General features: G+C 45.9%; 7 protein-coding genes across 7 annotated transcripts; 3 read left to right on the top strand and 4 right to left on the bottom strand. All coding sequences in view use genetic code 12, as the record gives it.

The window, feature by feature from the left end:
- Positions 1 to 631: 631 nt before the first annotated feature.
- Positions 632 to 4,822, top strand: PGUG_03330 (uncharacterized protein; the record flags this gene model as incomplete). The annotated part of the gene is made up of 1 exon (XM_001483899.1): positions 632 to 4,822. The coding sequence occupies one exon, from the start codon at positions 632 to 634 to the stop codon at positions 4,820 to 4,822; it is 4,191 nt and encodes a 1,396-aa protein (XP_001483949.2).
- A 170-nt stretch (positions 4,823 to 4,992) lies between these two features.
- PGUG_03329 (uncharacterized protein) lies at positions 4,993 to 6,192 on the bottom strand (the record flags this gene model as incomplete). The annotated part of the gene is made up of 1 exon (XM_001483898.1): positions 4,993 to 6,192. The coding sequence occupies one exon, from the start codon at positions 6,190 to 6,192 to the stop codon at positions 4,993 to 4,995; it is 1,200 nt and encodes a 399-aa protein (XP_001483948.2).
- A 1,106-nt stretch (positions 6,193 to 7,298) lies between these two features.
- Positions 7,299 to 7,928, bottom strand: PGUG_03328 (glutathione-disulfide reductase; the record flags this gene model as incomplete). Its single annotated transcript, XM_001483897.1, has 1 exon — positions 7,299 to 7,928. One exon carries the CDS (start codon positions 7,926 to 7,928, stop codon positions 7,299 to 7,301), a length of 630 nt encoding a protein of 209 aa, XP_001483947.2.
- A 182-nt stretch (positions 7,929 to 8,110) lies between these two features.
- Positions 8,111 to 9,766, bottom strand: MLS1 (malate synthase; the record flags this gene model as incomplete). The annotated part of the gene is made up of 1 exon (XM_001483896.1): positions 8,111 to 9,766. One exon carries the CDS (start codon positions 9,764 to 9,766, stop codon positions 8,111 to 8,113), a length of 1,656 nt encoding a protein of 551 aa, XP_001483946.1.
- A 627-nt stretch (positions 9,767 to 10,393) lies between these two features.
- MTS1 (Mts1p) lies at positions 10,394 to 11,914 on the bottom strand (the record flags this gene model as incomplete). The annotated part of the gene is made up of 1 exon (XM_001483895.1): positions 10,394 to 11,914. One exon carries the CDS (start codon positions 11,912 to 11,914, stop codon positions 10,394 to 10,396), a length of 1,521 nt encoding a protein of 506 aa, XP_001483945.2.
- A 312-nt stretch (positions 11,915 to 12,226) lies between these two features.
- PGUG_03325 (uncharacterized protein) lies at positions 12,227 to 13,795 on the top strand (the record flags this gene model as incomplete). The annotated part of the gene is made up of 1 exon (XM_001483894.1): positions 12,227 to 13,795. One exon carries the CDS (start codon positions 12,227 to 12,229, stop codon positions 13,793 to 13,795), a length of 1,569 nt encoding a protein of 522 aa, XP_001483944.2.
- Positions 13,796 to 13,848: 53 nt separating this feature from the next.
- On the top strand, positions 13,849 to 15,015 carry PGUG_03324 (uncharacterized protein; the record flags this gene model as incomplete). Its single annotated transcript, XM_001483893.1, has 1 exon — positions 13,849 to 15,015. One exon carries the CDS (start codon positions 13,849 to 13,851, stop codon positions 15,013 to 15,015), a length of 1,167 nt encoding a protein of 388 aa, XP_001483943.2.
- Positions 15,016 to 15,259: the final 244 nt, after the last annotated feature.

The raw sequence follows: 15,259 nt of genomic DNA, 5'->3' as shown, positions 1-15,259 counted from the left end.
AGGTTCGATAATTTGACGAATCCTTCAGATCCTGTAAATCAAGCAACTGGATAACCGGGATGTTGAAAATCTGTTAGATTTGGAATCAGACGTTTTAATACTGCATATAACCAGCATGAATCTCGAATATAATGCATGGAATGTTGGACTGCAGCTAAGCAGCAACGGTGAGATTTTAGGTTTATTTGGGCAACGAATATCAGCATAGCTGCATTGGGGTCTGTGAAGAGGCGGGAGCAAGGAATGGTGCATAACTCGGCAGCTCAAAAAACTTTACGTTGTAGCTGCAACTCTTTAGCTGCACGTTGACTACATGGCTGCAATGCTAACTATTGTTCACTGCACGAAACTCCCAATTTGGAAATACAGGCGAGGCCACCGCGGCTTGCCGCTGTATACTTTGTGCGGCTGCATGAGGCAAGTATCACTTGCAGCATTCGACCAAACTAGGGCCAAGTTCCGACAAATGTAGTGAACAATATGGCTCGTTTGGGATATGGTTGCAAAGCGCAAGTTGAGGCGTTGGCTGCAGCGTCTGCAAAACCTATAAAACCAAGCAGTTTGCTAAAAATTCCTCAGAAATTTGTTGAACACTTCTTAGAACTTGAACTTGTTTTCACTTTCGCTGAAAATGACCCCATTATTTCTTTTCACCTTGTGGGCAGCCGTAGCCTCGGCAGCTCAGGTGTCTGGAGTATTTACTGGGTTTCCGAGTTTAGTTTGGCAAGCTGGTGGCAACTACTATAAGCCATTGCCCGAATTTTCCAGTTGGGTTGCCACACTTGACTGGGCTATTCAAGGTTCCAAGTTCAAGGCAGGCGACACGTTTACTTTGCACATGCCATGCGTCTTCCAATTCACCGCTAATACCCCAACTGTACAATTGAAAGTGAATAATGACGTTTATGCGACGTGTAATTTCTACTCCGGAGAAATCATTACCACTTATTCCGAGCTTCAATGTACCATGTCCGACCTTGTGAATGACCAAACCGACGTCTCTGGTACTCTTACCGTGCCCATGTTCTTTAATACTGGTCTAACTGCCAATGCGGTTGATCTTACCAACGCCAAGTGTTTCAAGGCTGGTGACAATACCGTGACTTTTACTGATGGAAACAACGAGATCAGTACAAATGTTAACTTCAATGGCGGTCAAATGTTAGGGCCCCTTGACCCTAACAACATTATTGTGGGCTCCAGATTTGTTCCCTCTCTCAATACGCTCCAGCATTTTTTAGCGGCGGGAAAATGTGACAATGGTTATATCAGTGGTACGTTGGGAATCACCGTCGACAACACAAACTTGGACTGCAGCACTTTACAAGCTCAAATCACTCTGCAACTCAACGACTGGTTCTTCCCTGAAAGCTCGCAGAACTTCAACTTTCAAACCACTTGTACTGGTAACACCTTCACCGCCACCTATAACAATGTGCCTGCTGGATTCCGTCCCTTTATCGACATCATGGGATCTGCTCCTTCAGGCAACAACGGATTTATTGTGCACTACACCAACGACTACTTCTGTAACGGAGACCCAACCGTACACAGTAACGGACAGGGAGTGAATTGGGGTCAGCCCCAGAATACTGACAGTGGTTCTGACGGTAACGCAGCTGTGGTTACCACAAGAACATGGACTGGTTCAACAACCAGAGTCACTACTTTGCCATACAACACCGCTCCTGGTAACACCAAAACCATCGAGGTTGATGTTCCTATTCCAACTACTACTGTCACCAGTACCTGGACTGGAACCAATACTGTTACCACCACCAAGACTGCTACTCCTGGTGGAACCGCTACAGTAGTAGTTGATGTACCTACTCCAGCAACTACAATCACTTCTACTTGGACAGGTTCATTTTCTACGACGAGTACGATTACTGCTCCTTCTGGTGGAACTGAAACAGTAGTTGTGGATGTGCCAACGCCAACTACAACTATTACCAAGACTTGGACGGGAACTGAAACCACCACTACTACCATTACTGCTCCACCTGGTGGAACTAACACAGTAGTAGTCGATGTACCTACTCCAAGAACTACAATTACCAGCACTTGGACTGGTACTAACACCACCACTGTGACTGTTCCTCCAGCTTCCTCTGGTGGAACCGAGACAGTGGTCGTTGAAGTTCCAACTCCAACTACCACAGTAACAAAAACGTGGACCGGAACTGAAACTACTACTACTACCATTACTGCTCCTCCTGGCGGTACCAACACAGTAGTAGTTGATGTACCTACTCCTGCTACCACCATCACTAGCACCTGGACCGGAACTAACACTACTACTGTTACTATCCCTCCAGCTACTTCTGGTGGAACTGAGACAGTGGTTGTTGAGGTACCAACTCCTACGACTACAATCACTAAGACTTGGACCGGAACCGAAACCACAACTACTACCATTACTGCTCCTCCAGGAGGAACCAACACAGTAGTGGTTGATGTTCCAACTCCCGCCACCACCATCACAAGTACCTGGACTGGGACTAATACCACGACTGTCACTATCCCTCCAGCTTCATCTGGTGGAACTGAGACAGTCGTTGTTGAAGTTCCTACCCCTACCACCACCATTACCAAGACTTGGACTGGAACTGAGACCACTACTACAACTATTACTGCTCCTCCTGGTGGAACTAATACTGTGGTAGTTGATGTTCCTACTCCCGCTACTACCATCACTAGTACCTGGACTGGTACCAATACCACAACTGCTACCGTTCCTCCAGCTTCATCCGGAGGCACTGAAACAGTGGTTGTTGAGGTTCCAACTCCTACGACCACTATCACTAAGACTTGGACCGGAACTGAAACCACAACTACAACTATCACCGCTCCTCCAGGTGGAACTAATACTGTGGTAGTTGATGTTCCTACTCCTGCTACCACCATCACTAGCACTTGGACTGGCACTAACACCACCACTGTGACTGTTCCTCCAGCTTCTTCCGGTGGAACTGAGACAGTAGTCGTTGAAGTTCCAACCCCAACCACAACCATTACCAAGACTTGGACTGGTACCGAGACCACTACTACAACTATTACTGCTCCTCCTGGTGGAACTAATACTGTGGTAGTTGATGTCCCCACTCCCGCAACTACAATCACAAGTACCTGGACTGGCACTAACACCACAACTGTTACCCTTCCTCCAGCTTCTTCCGGTGGAACTGAGACAGTGGTTGTTGAGGTACCAACCCCAACCACAACCATTACCAAGACTTGGACTGGTACCGAGACCACTACTACAACTATCACCGCTCCTCCTGGTGGAACTAATACTGTGGTAGTTGATGTTCCAACATCGAGAATTTCCGAGCCTCCTTCGAGTTCTTCAGAACTTTCCAGTTCATCTTTGAGCTCGTCCGGATTCTCGACACTTTCTGTCTCGTCTGTTTCGTCATTTTCTTCATCGGAATCATTGAGCTCTTCATACATTCCTCCATTTTCGAATACGTCCGTCCCTACGGTTTCAAGTTCATCATTGACCTCGTCTTCGAGTGTCTTGATCAGCTCAACATCCGTATCCCTTACTTCCGGGGTACCATCTTCCTCATCTGAAGTTCCTCCAACATCAGTGCCAACTGGACCTAGTGGACCATCTTCTTCTGAGGGACCATCTTCGTCATCTGAAGTTCCATCAACATCTGTTCCAACCGGACCTTCTGAACTTTCATCTTCTGAGGTACCATCATCCTCAGTTCCAACCGGACCTTCTGGACCTTCTTCTTCTGAGGGTCCATCTTCCTCATCTGAAGTTCCACCAACATCGGTACCAACTGGACCAACTGGACCCTCTTCTTCTGTTCCAACTGGACCTAGTGTTCCAACTGGCCCAACTGAACCTACCGGCCCAACCAGTGAGCCAACTGTTCCTACTGGACCTTCTGTTCCAACGGGCCCAACTAGTGAACCAACAGGACCCACTGAACCTACTGGACCTACGGGACCAACTGGACCTTCTGGACCTAGCGTTCCAACTGGTCCTACTGGTCCTACTGTTCCAACTGGCCCAACTAGTGAGCCAACTGTTCCTACCGGACCTTCTGTTCCAACTGGCCCAACTAGTGAGCCAACTGTTCCTACCGGACCTTCTGTTCCAACTGGACCTACCGAGCCTACTGGACCAACTGAACCCACTGGTCCTACTGGACCTTCTGTTCCAACTGAACCTACCGAGCCTACTGGACCAACTGAACCCACTGAGCCTACTGGACCTTCTGTTCCAACTGGACCCACTGGACCTTCTGTTCCAACTGGACCCACTGGACCTTCTGTTCCAACTGGACCTTCTGGGCCAAACGTTCCAACTGGTCCCACCGAGCCCACTGGACCTTCTGTTCCAACCGGACCATCTGAACCATCTGAACCTACTGGACCTAATGGACCATCAGAACCCAATGTCCCAACTGGACCTTCTAATCCTTCAGAACCTACTACTACTGTTATAGTGCCTCCTGCTGGAACCGTGCCTACCGACGATACTAACGTGCCTCCAGCCACAACTGGAACACCAACCACAACTTCCGGAACACCCATTGAGCCAACCACTTCAGGTGGAAACGGTGGAAATGATGGAAATGATGGAAATGGTGGAAATGGTGGGAATGGTGGGAATGGTGGTAATGGAGGTGATAATGGAAACGGTGGAAACACCCCATCTGGAAACTTCCCTGGCGTTTCGTCTACAGTCTCATACTATTCCCCACCTCAAAGTGCAAGCGTCTCCACCTATGAAGGAAGCGCTTCAAGCTTCTCGTTCCCATTGGGAGCGATGGGTGTCATTTTACTTTCGTACATTATTTGATTGGAAACCATCTTTATAGACATTTTTAATTCTTTCGCATTTCGGCTTTACTTCGACAATATATGGTTTAAAATTAGGAAATGCACCGAGAGCAACAGGAACAAACAAGATCAAAAGAACCATTTCATTCCTATTTCTTATAACTACCATTTCATTCCTATCTCTCATCTCTAGTCCTCTTCGAGTTCGTGCCGCAAATGGTCAAGAATATAGCGGTTGAGATCATCATACAAATTGTCTTCATCTTGCCCAATTCGTCCATCTGGTCCATCCAGGCGTTCATGAAGGTACCGATTGTAAATCATATCCAACTTCTGGCCAACAATTCCCCTAACTTTTATTCGGTCCATATTTTCATCTTCTGCAAAACCACTTCGCTCAAATTTTATGCGAGCTTCTTGCATCACCATTTGGTACTCTTGTTCACATTCTATCAACTGTTTGACCTCGTCCTTGTCCTCGTGGAAAGCTTTTTGGATGTTCAGCACGTTATCCAAAGCCGAATAGGCGGTATTGTTTGTCATGTACTCTTGGTTCAAATTGTTATTATAACCGAAAAGCCGACTAATAAGTTCCTTTTTGTTGCTCACCTGCTGCTTTCGTTTGCCTGCAAACGATGCAAACTGAGTCAATTGCTGGTCCTGCCGATACTGGTAAGTTTCAATGGGTCCAATGCCCAGAGTGGGTGTCATTATTGGCTGCGAATTAAATCCATGAGTATCAAACTCACGGCACATTGTCTTTACCTCGTCCTTTGTATAGCCCGGAATTGCCTCCAACACCGTTGTTGGCTCCGGATTTCGAGTCGGAGTGGCACTTTCGACTTCGTCCTCGGAATCAGAGTCAAATATCACATTTGCGGCGATTCGTTCCGCCGACTCCCACGCCTTAACTTGCGACTCTTTGACCGCCCGCGGTCCCAATTCGCCTGTAGTGGCATCAACAAACACAGAATAGTCGTATCCAGGTCCAAAACTAGTGGAAAACGATGTTTGTTTTGTGGGTTTTGCATACTTTCGCAGCAGTTGAAGATCCAAAAGTTTACTTTTGAGCGGCGCGGTTTTCGTGCGTGGCCGGGGAGTGGTTCGTTTACGTGATTTGGGTTCAAGAACTCCTCCCTGGTGGTTGGAACGACCCAGAATAGGATGGTTTTGTGGATGGTGTTGGGGGTGGTGTTGGACCTTTCGAATGTTATTACTGGGTGTGCTTAGGATAGAAGCAGAAGAAGAAGAGACTGAGCGCAAGGAGTCGTTGGGGTTGAGGAGGGATTGCTCCGCCAGGTGGTGGGACGGTATTCGCCGGGGAAGGGACATGTACAGAGAGAGGTGAGGTGAGGTGCGAAAGGTGCGAAGGGTGCAGGGCGCAGCCATGCACCGAGCCCGAGCACAAGCCAAACACAACCAAACACCACAATACCTCTAAGCTGGTGCAGTCCGGTCGTGCGCGCGCTTTGCTCGCACACTGGTTCGCACACTCCTGGCCGTTCGTGCTCGTGTTCGTGCGCTCGTGCTAGGGCTCCGCCCTACTCGCCCGCGCACTCGAATCAGTTTCGAAAATTTTTCAGAACACTCAACTCATCATGGCTACTGAATTGACGGTTCAATCCGAAAGAGCGTTCCAAAAGGTAAGTTATCCCCCTATATACCCCTCCAGGTCCACAAACTAACTCCAGCAACCTCACATCTTCACCAACCCAAAGGCCAAGGTCACCAAGAGATCCAAGAGATGGGTTAAGGATGTTGGATTGGGATTCAAGACCCCAAAGACTGCCATTGAAGCCAACTACATTGACAAGAAATGTCCATTCACCGGTACTGTTTCCATCAGAGGAAAGATTTTGACCGGTACCGTTGTATCCACCAAGATGCACAGAACCATTATCATCAGAAGAGAGTACTTGCACTATGTTCCAAAATACAACAGATACGAGAAGAGACACAAGAACTTGGCTGCTCACGTTTCTCCAGCTTTCCGTGTCCAAGAGGGAGATGTTGTCATTGTTGGACAATGTAGACCAATTGCCAAGACCATTAGATTCAATGTGTTGAAGGTTGCTTCTTCGATTTCGAAGTCCAAGCAATTCACCAAGTTTTAATAGGTGTAATAAATAAGCGACGAGAATGTGTAGAAAAAGAGAGAGTTTGAAAGAAAAAGAGAAAGTTGAAAAAATAGAAAGAGCAGAAGGTAGATAGGCAAGTGGTGGTGACTTCCAAAACTGTTACCTTCTCCAGTCCCTTGTCCAGTCTACTGTCTTACGCTATATCATTTTCTATTATATTGGTTGTCACTTTCAATATCAGACCATTACTAGCTTCAGTACTCAGATTCTTTACTGTCAGATTCTTCTCTATAATCTCATCCCAATCAGAAGCAAACCAGGCTTCTAGCTCACATTCTCCAGCGTATCAGTCTGCTCTTCTCTTCTCTTCTCGTATCACTTCTGCGTCTTCTTCTCTTCCCTTCTCTCTAGGCTTCTTCACACATTAGACGGCGCCTCCACCTGCTTCACATCCACCAGTTTCTCTCCCCATTCGATCAACAGCAGCACCAACTCGCCGCTTTCATGAAGCGCCATCATGTCGTCGCTTCCTCCTCGGCTCTTGGACGACTTTCCTACCAACACATTTGGGACGGTCCTGCGTCCGCTGACTTCAGCAAGGTACTTTTGGAGCTCAGCACCATGGGTATGACGGTCCAATTCCACAATAGCAGGCTGGGGAGTGATCTGGTAGTTGTCATGAAGTAAAGCTTTGAGTCTTTTGGAAAATGGACAAGTTGTCTTTGAAAAAATCACCACTGGGCTAAGTGCTCGAATTGTCACAAGTTCTTTGGCTGGATCAAACTCGCCAGTTTCCGCTGCTTCCGGCTTGGTTTCCGGCTTGGCTTCATCCTCGGTGCCCAACTGCGAAATTTGGTGGTTTATAGCCGCGTCTACCTTGTCGTCGTTGTTGGAGTCAATGAGACTATTTGACGTAAGTAACGTTTGAGCTTTTTTCTCGGTATCCAAATTTGTGGGAATTCTGCTACGCGTTGTGTGGTGGAGTGCGAGGATCATGAGCACGGCAAACACCGCAAGAGCCACGACTCTGGCTTTTCTGCTGGACATGAGGAGGTGATCCACGCGAGCTGAAAAATGATCGCGAGTGAATTTACATCCTACACCAAATTTCACCACTGATACCGCACAACTACCACAGACTATTACTATCGAAGTTTCTCCAATCTTTACAGTTTCCACTACTTTTACTTCAGTTATTTGTCGTTTGTATTTGTTTGTTTCTTATTTGACTACAACTTCTCCGCAGAGGTGGGTCTACCAATGGTGGTGACATCATCGTAGATCAACGTGGTGACGAAATCAGAATACTTCTCTGCCGATGCTTCGGGCTTAAAGTATTCCAATGCTCTCTTAAACTTGTTACCAGATGGGGCAGCCTTCTCCAACTTGGAGTACTCCTCTTGCAACAACTTGGCAACATATTCCTTGGTAATAAGCTCACCCTTGTCCGTCTTGGCACCATGAGTAACCCATTGCCAGATTTGCGTTCTCGACACTTCAGCAGTAGCAGCATCCTCCATCAAATAGTTGATAGGAACACAACCAACATTGCGTAACCATGCCTCGATGTAAGACAATCCAATGATACAGTTGGCTCTGATACCTTGCTCGGTGATCTTGGCACCAGGAACATAAGGACTCAACAAGTCTCTGGCAGTAACTGGCTTGTATGGAGTTCTTGGAGGCACATTGATCTGGTTAGGACCCTTCATATGCTCGTTGAACACCTTAAGAACCACAGGAACTAAAGCTGGGTGGGCAACCCAACACGAATCGCATCCAGCCATAACCTCACGCAACTTGTCCTTGGCAACATTTTCCAAAGCAGCCTTGTTTCTTTGCTCGTCATTCTTAATAGGAATTTGAGCTGCCATGCCTCCCAAAGCGTGAACTTGTCTCTTGTGACATGTGTTCACCAAAAGCTTAACATAAGACGACATGAAAGGTGCCGACATCGTCACCTGCGATCTGTCTGGCAAAATGAATTCTGGGTGGTTTCTCAACGATTTGATGTAGGAAAAGATATAGTCCCATCTTCCACAGTTCAACCCACCAATGTGTTGTCTCAATTGATAAATAATTTCGTCCATTTGGAACGCAGCGGGTAAGGTTTCAATCAAAACCGAACCACGGATGGTACCACGGTTGATACCAATGTAATCTTGCGAGTAGTTGAAGATGTCGTTCCACAACTTGGCCTCCAAATGGTGCTCCATCTTGGGCAAGTAGAAGTATGGACCAAAGCCTTGAGCAATGGCTTCCTTAGCACTATTGAAAAAGTACAAGGCAAAGTCAAAAATACCTCCACTAACAGGTTCTCCATCCACCAAGAAATGCTTTTCCTCAAGGTGCCAGCCACGAGGTCTCACAATCAACGTGGGAATATGTTTACCGTTCTCAAGTTTCAACTCATACTTCTTTCCTCCAGACTCAAATTTAAGGTCTCTTCTGACCGCATCATACAAGTTGGTTTGTCCATCCACCAAATTGTCCCAAGCTGGAGTTAACGAGTCTTCGAAATCAGCCATGTAAGTGGCCACGCCGGAATTCAAAGCATTGATCACCATTTTCCTATCAGTAGGACCGGTAATTTCCACTCTTCTGTCACGTAATCCAGGTGCCAATGGTGGTCCAGTCCATGTTGGATCTTCTCTGATATGCTTGGTTTCTGGAAGAAAGTCTGGCAACACTCCCTGGTCTCTCAACTGTTGTTGTTGCTTACGATTGGCTAACAATCTCTTTCTTTCACCATTAAAAGCACGATGAAGAGTAGCTACAAAAGCCACGGCTTCAGGGTTGAAAATGTGTTTGGATCTGTCGGGAATCGAAGCAAGGATCTGAACTCCCTTGAGTTTGTCCTCTGTTTTGGGGAAAGGATTTGACATGTCTAGGCAAAAATAATGGGGCCACAGGGGCTGGGGGGTATTTATAGGATTTATGGCCGCAATCACTACCCCAGACGCAGCAGCGGGTAACCCGCCGGGCCAGGCCGATCATCCGGGGAAAACCATGTGACGGCGGTGACTCGGGGCGCCGAGTCGCGGGGCCGAAGCCGGGGGCGCGCGCACGGCGCCTGGTGATTGGTAGGATAACGTCGGGCCAAGGGAAGGGTGCTGGATACACGGGCCGAGGCTAACTCCGGCAAAAGTCCGAGGAAAAAGTACCAATGATATAATAACGAATGGTGACGATTTGATTCAATTGAGTTCAATTGAACTGTGAATTGAGTATTCTCAATTCTAAATGTGAATTCAAGAATATTCTTTTTTGATTGTCTACTTCAATTTTGTCTAAATTTCTTATTTCGCATTTTGCAATTCGCACTGATTGTCTCCAAATGGTACTACATTGTTAACTTGACTCATGACTCAATTGACTCAAATCTTGACAATTGACCAATTCCTCACTTAACTCTACTCCTTTTTTGACTACTTCCTTTTTCCATTTTGATTTCTTGTCTACTTGACTCAATTCTACCAACTTCGACTTGATCTCAATTATGGCTCTTTCATCTACTTCACCCACTTGGTGCCCTGCGCAATTGGTCCTTGCAACCCCTTTTGTGTAGGAACGTAGTTGATTCTGTGGTAGCTGTTCAAATTCTTTCTCAACACAAATTGGTAGCATGTAGCTGAACCTTGTCTGGAAATTTGAGTAGCAGAAGCCAAGAAGTACTCCCAGATTCTAAACCATTTAATACCATACTTGTCAACAACCTTGTCCTTGTTTCCCATCCAGTTTCTGTACCATCTCCACAAAGTAGCCGAGTAATGAACTCCAATATTGTCAACGGAGACAACTTCAAATCCAGCACTTTCCAAACAAGAAACCACAAATGTCAATGGAGTAGATGCATCGGCTCCAGGGAAAATGTACTTGTTCATGAACAAACCCCAGATCAAATCTTCGTATTGCCAACTTTTTCTCAATCCCGCATATTGCAAAAAGAACAATCCATCGTCTTCCAAAGAATCATGTACTTGCTCGAAGAAAGTGGTCAATCTTCTGATTCCCACATGTTCTGCCATCTCCAAACAGGTGATCTTATCGTACAATCCGTTAGGCTTTTGACTCTTTGGCGAGTCTCTGTAGTCAACACAGGCAATTCTCGATTGCTTGGAAGTAATACCATACTTTTCCAACAACGAAGTACCCCATTTGGTTTGGTTTTTTCCTAACGTAACACCAGTCACTCCAGCTCCGTATTGCGACGAAGCAAATGTGGCCCAGGTACCCCAACCACATCCCAAATCCAACACTTCTTCACCTTCCTTCAACTGGATTTTATCAGCAACAATTCTCAACTTGTTGTCTTGCAATTCCTCGAGAGTTTCCTCCTTGGTGATGTCGCCGATGACACCCGAAGTGTATATCATTCTGGGGCCCAAAAACCAGGTGTAGAAGTCGTCACCACGGTCATAATGGTCACGGACCTGTTCTTCATCCTGACTCTGCGAGTGGAAAATCACCTCAGGAATCATTCCCAACAAGAAAAACCTGAAAAGTCCAAGGGTGAACCGGAAACTGGCCCAATCATGGCGGTATTCCATCACATCCAAACAATCACCTCTGAAACTCACCTTTCCGTCAAAGTAAAGTTGTTGAAAAGTTTCCATGGGAATCTTGGTTCCCTTGCCATTGTTGCTCGTTTCGTACTTAGCCTTGAGTTCCGGGGTGTGGAATTCCAAGTAGTGGCTAATTGGCTTGTTGGGAAGCTTAACCTTTTGGTTGATCCGAGGAGAATATGAAGACAATAAAGTCCAGTAAGCCATCATGATGGGAAGTGCAAATAATAACGTAAAAAACAACCACGTCTTGAACCCACCGCCAAGCTTGCGGGTCACAAAGTATGGAATCAACACCACAAATCCTGCCATGGCCAAATTGCTAAAACTACGAGCACCAGGTCCATCGGCTGGAAGTGGAGCATTTTTGATAGCAGGCAGTGCTGTTGTCTTTACACCACACTCCGCACTAGGTGCTGGAGGCGCCTTCACTGGCGGAGTTTGAATGAACTCCACACCGTCAATCATTGAAAAAAAATTGACAATTGAAGAAACAAGAAAAAAAGGGAATGTGTCGACTTAAACGACAGGTGGTGCACCCATGCACCTGCGGCGCGCCAGGGCCCTAGACCCCCACTTAGCTGAAAATATTACGATGTTCTTTCGAACTTTACTTATCATTTATCTTTCGTGTCAATTCCTGCACTCTTCACTTATTCGTCATTCATCCTTTATCTTCATTTTTTTTCATTTCTTTTCATTTATCTTCATTTATTCTTCATTCCATTTCTTTGCACCCAGACACCACACCATTATCATCGCCGCACCTCCAGTTTCTTTATGCTGCTGCTGGACGACCATCCGGCCCGTTCTGGTTCGCCCAGTGCTGTTCTGGAGCCGCCAGCGAAGAGGCTAAAGCACGGTAGTTGCGCGGAAAGCGACAGTGAGGATTTATTGCTGGAAAATGTCGAAAATGGCGAAAATGGTGCCGAGGTCGTGGAGATGCCCGTGACTTTGGGCGGCTATAAAACGACTGCCGAGGGGAATGTAGACGAAATTGACCCCCAAACACAAGTGGTAGTGGATCTGGGAGGCGGTTCGGGTGCCGAGTCGGATTCGTCGGAATCTCTCGACTTGGACCTCATATCTGAATCTGAATTTCGCCAGATAATCGCTGAAACTCCCGACGAATCTTCTATTGAGGAAACCAGAGTATTCCTCAAGACTTTTGGACCCGTGGAGTTCTTGCAAAAGTATCTCCCTACCACCGCTACCAGCCGCAACATTTTGGAGGTGATAGTGAGACTTGGATTTGTTCCTCGAGACGTCGCCATAGATGGTACTGGAGACCAAATATCGGGCCTTATTCGGCTTTTAAACCAGGCAATGAAGTCTGTGCTCACCACGAGAACCCGTCTTGAACACTTTTACTCACTTGAACATGTTATTGATGGACTCCAATCCGCCAAAAAAATCCTCGTTTTATCTGGAGCTGGTATATCCACCAGTTTAGGAATACCAGATTTCCGTTCTTCACAAGGATTTTATGCCAAACTAGAGCACTTGGGGCTCTCGGATCCCCAGGATGTGTTTGATCTTGGCATTTTCCACACAGATCCTACGGTATTCTATCTGATTGCTCACATGATTCTTCCTCCAGAGCACAGCTTTACGCCCATGCATGCGTTTATAAAGACCCTCGACGACAAGGGAATACTACTCCGAAACTACACACAGAATATTGATAATCTTGAAAGCAATGTGGGCATTAATTCGGATCGTGTGGTTCAATGCCATGGTTCATTTGCAACCGCTACTTGTGTCACCTGTAAAAATACCATTCCTGGTCACGAAATCTTCGAATGTATACGGAACAAAGAGGTGGCCTACTGTACAAAATGTACCAATTCTCGTCTTGCCTTGATGGATAAAGACGACGCATACGTACCGGAGAGTTATGGAGTGATGAAACCAGATATCACTTTTTTCGGAGAACTGCTTCCCGCCAAGTTTCACGACACCATCAACGAAGATTTGCATGAATGTGACCTTGTAATAAGCGTGGGAACGTCCTTGAAAGTTGCTCCTGTGGCCGATATAGTGGACAAAGTACCACCTTCGGTTCCACAAATTCTTATAAATCGGGACCCCATTACCCACTGTAATTTCGATGTATCATTATTGGGCTACTGCGATGATGTTGCTGAGCTCTTGGAGAGGAAACTAGGATGGAAAGATGAAAAAGAAAAAAGTGAAAAATTTCAAGTGGTGGAGGTGGAAAATCGTATGTATAAAATTGGTCAATTGGATTCCGAGTCTACAAAATTGAGAATTGATACTCATGGCGATACTCCTGGTAATACTCCTGCCAATGCTCCTGCAAAATCCAGTCCAGAGCCCACACCGTAGATAGATAGAGGGACAGGTTTCCCTACATATAGGCCACTTTTGAAAATGCAGGAATGCCATCGCAAATTTCAACACTTATGTTTGTACGAACACAACCATGGAGGAGCTTGCGACCCTGGACGCGGCCTCTATACCACACAAACGTGCTCTCTCTACGCATGAATAGTCATAGATCCAATATGGGACCGTCAGCTTCAAGTGGTGAGAAACTAGAGCTCGATCAATTATTACGTGATTTGGACTTGTTTAACGAACCCCAAAATGATGAAAAGAGTCCAAGCAATAACCAAGAGATTACAAAAGAGCCTTTGAATCGTGAAAACCAGTTGGAAAACGACCTCGAACTGCTTTTTGGAAAAGTCCAACAAGAACAAGAAGAGCACCTTGATCGCAACGAACAAATTATTAACGAGGAAAAGAATTTATTTCAAAGAATATTCACCTCGTATATTGATTCAGAGCCCAAAGAATCCCCAGAGAACATTTTAAAAGGTATAAATCAGCCAACTTTTCGCAGTTCTCGAATCCATTCTGTATCTGAAAAAATCAGAGACGACGTCTTTACCATGACGGATAATGCATTGAGTGCCACACTGGACTATATACAGAGCCTTCCGACCAGCCAGGAGGTCACGGAGTTTCTTCTGAGCACTCTTGACAGATGGCTCGCACAAGACAGTGCTGCAAAAAATGATGGACAAGTTCAAGAATCGATATATCTCAACAAAATCCTCAACAGCAAAGGCAAAAGGATCACTGAGAGCCACACCAAGTTTATTGACAAAGTCAAGGCTACTAGTGAAGCTCAACCAGAAAAACCATCACTTAACATCTTCACCTTACCTATCCTATTCAACAAGTGTATAGCTCGTCTCTCAGCTTCAGGAGACGGGGTTCTCGCCTTCACGATATTCAACCGGCTCAAAAGCCATATTCACATCTATACTATATGTTGCAACCAAAAAACGTTCAATGAGATGATGAAGATAGCATGGGTGAATACTATGGATCTTTACACCGTGGAAAAACTATACTTTGAAATGGTAGGAAACGGGTTCACTGGCGACTACCACACGTTCCACATTCTCAAGAGCATTATTGTGGAGTACTATGGCATGAAAATGGGCACTATGAACTCTCCAATCTGGTCGCGACAAGACGATATTCGGGTGGAAAGTTTGGAGAAGAAGTTGGCGACATTAGCGCGGCAGTTGCAATAGCCACCACCACCCCTTATCTGATACCACCACCCTTTACTAGATATCACCACTTCCCAGTACCACTTTACCGATTATTAATATCATACTGTACATAAACCATAGAAACTTGCACCATACCAGATATTACACTTCTAAGCAGAGTATACGCCTGCCAACTGCCCAGTAATCTGTATCAGTTCAATTATTAACTATTTTGTAAAGTTTTAGACTAAAATTTTGAATTGCAATTCATAGTAGTTATTTC

Source organism: Meyerozyma guilliermondii, genomic scaffold, assembly GCF_000149425.1.
Source record: "Meyerozyma guilliermondii ATCC 6260 scaffold_4 genomic scaffold, whole genome shotgun sequence".
NCBI classification, from domain to species: Eukaryota; Fungi; Ascomycota; class Pichiomycetes; order Serinales; family Debaryomycetaceae; genus Meyerozyma; species Meyerozyma guilliermondii.
The sequence above is the reverse complement of the archived record's forward strand: the minus strand, read 5'-3'. Positions and strand labels throughout refer to the sequence as shown.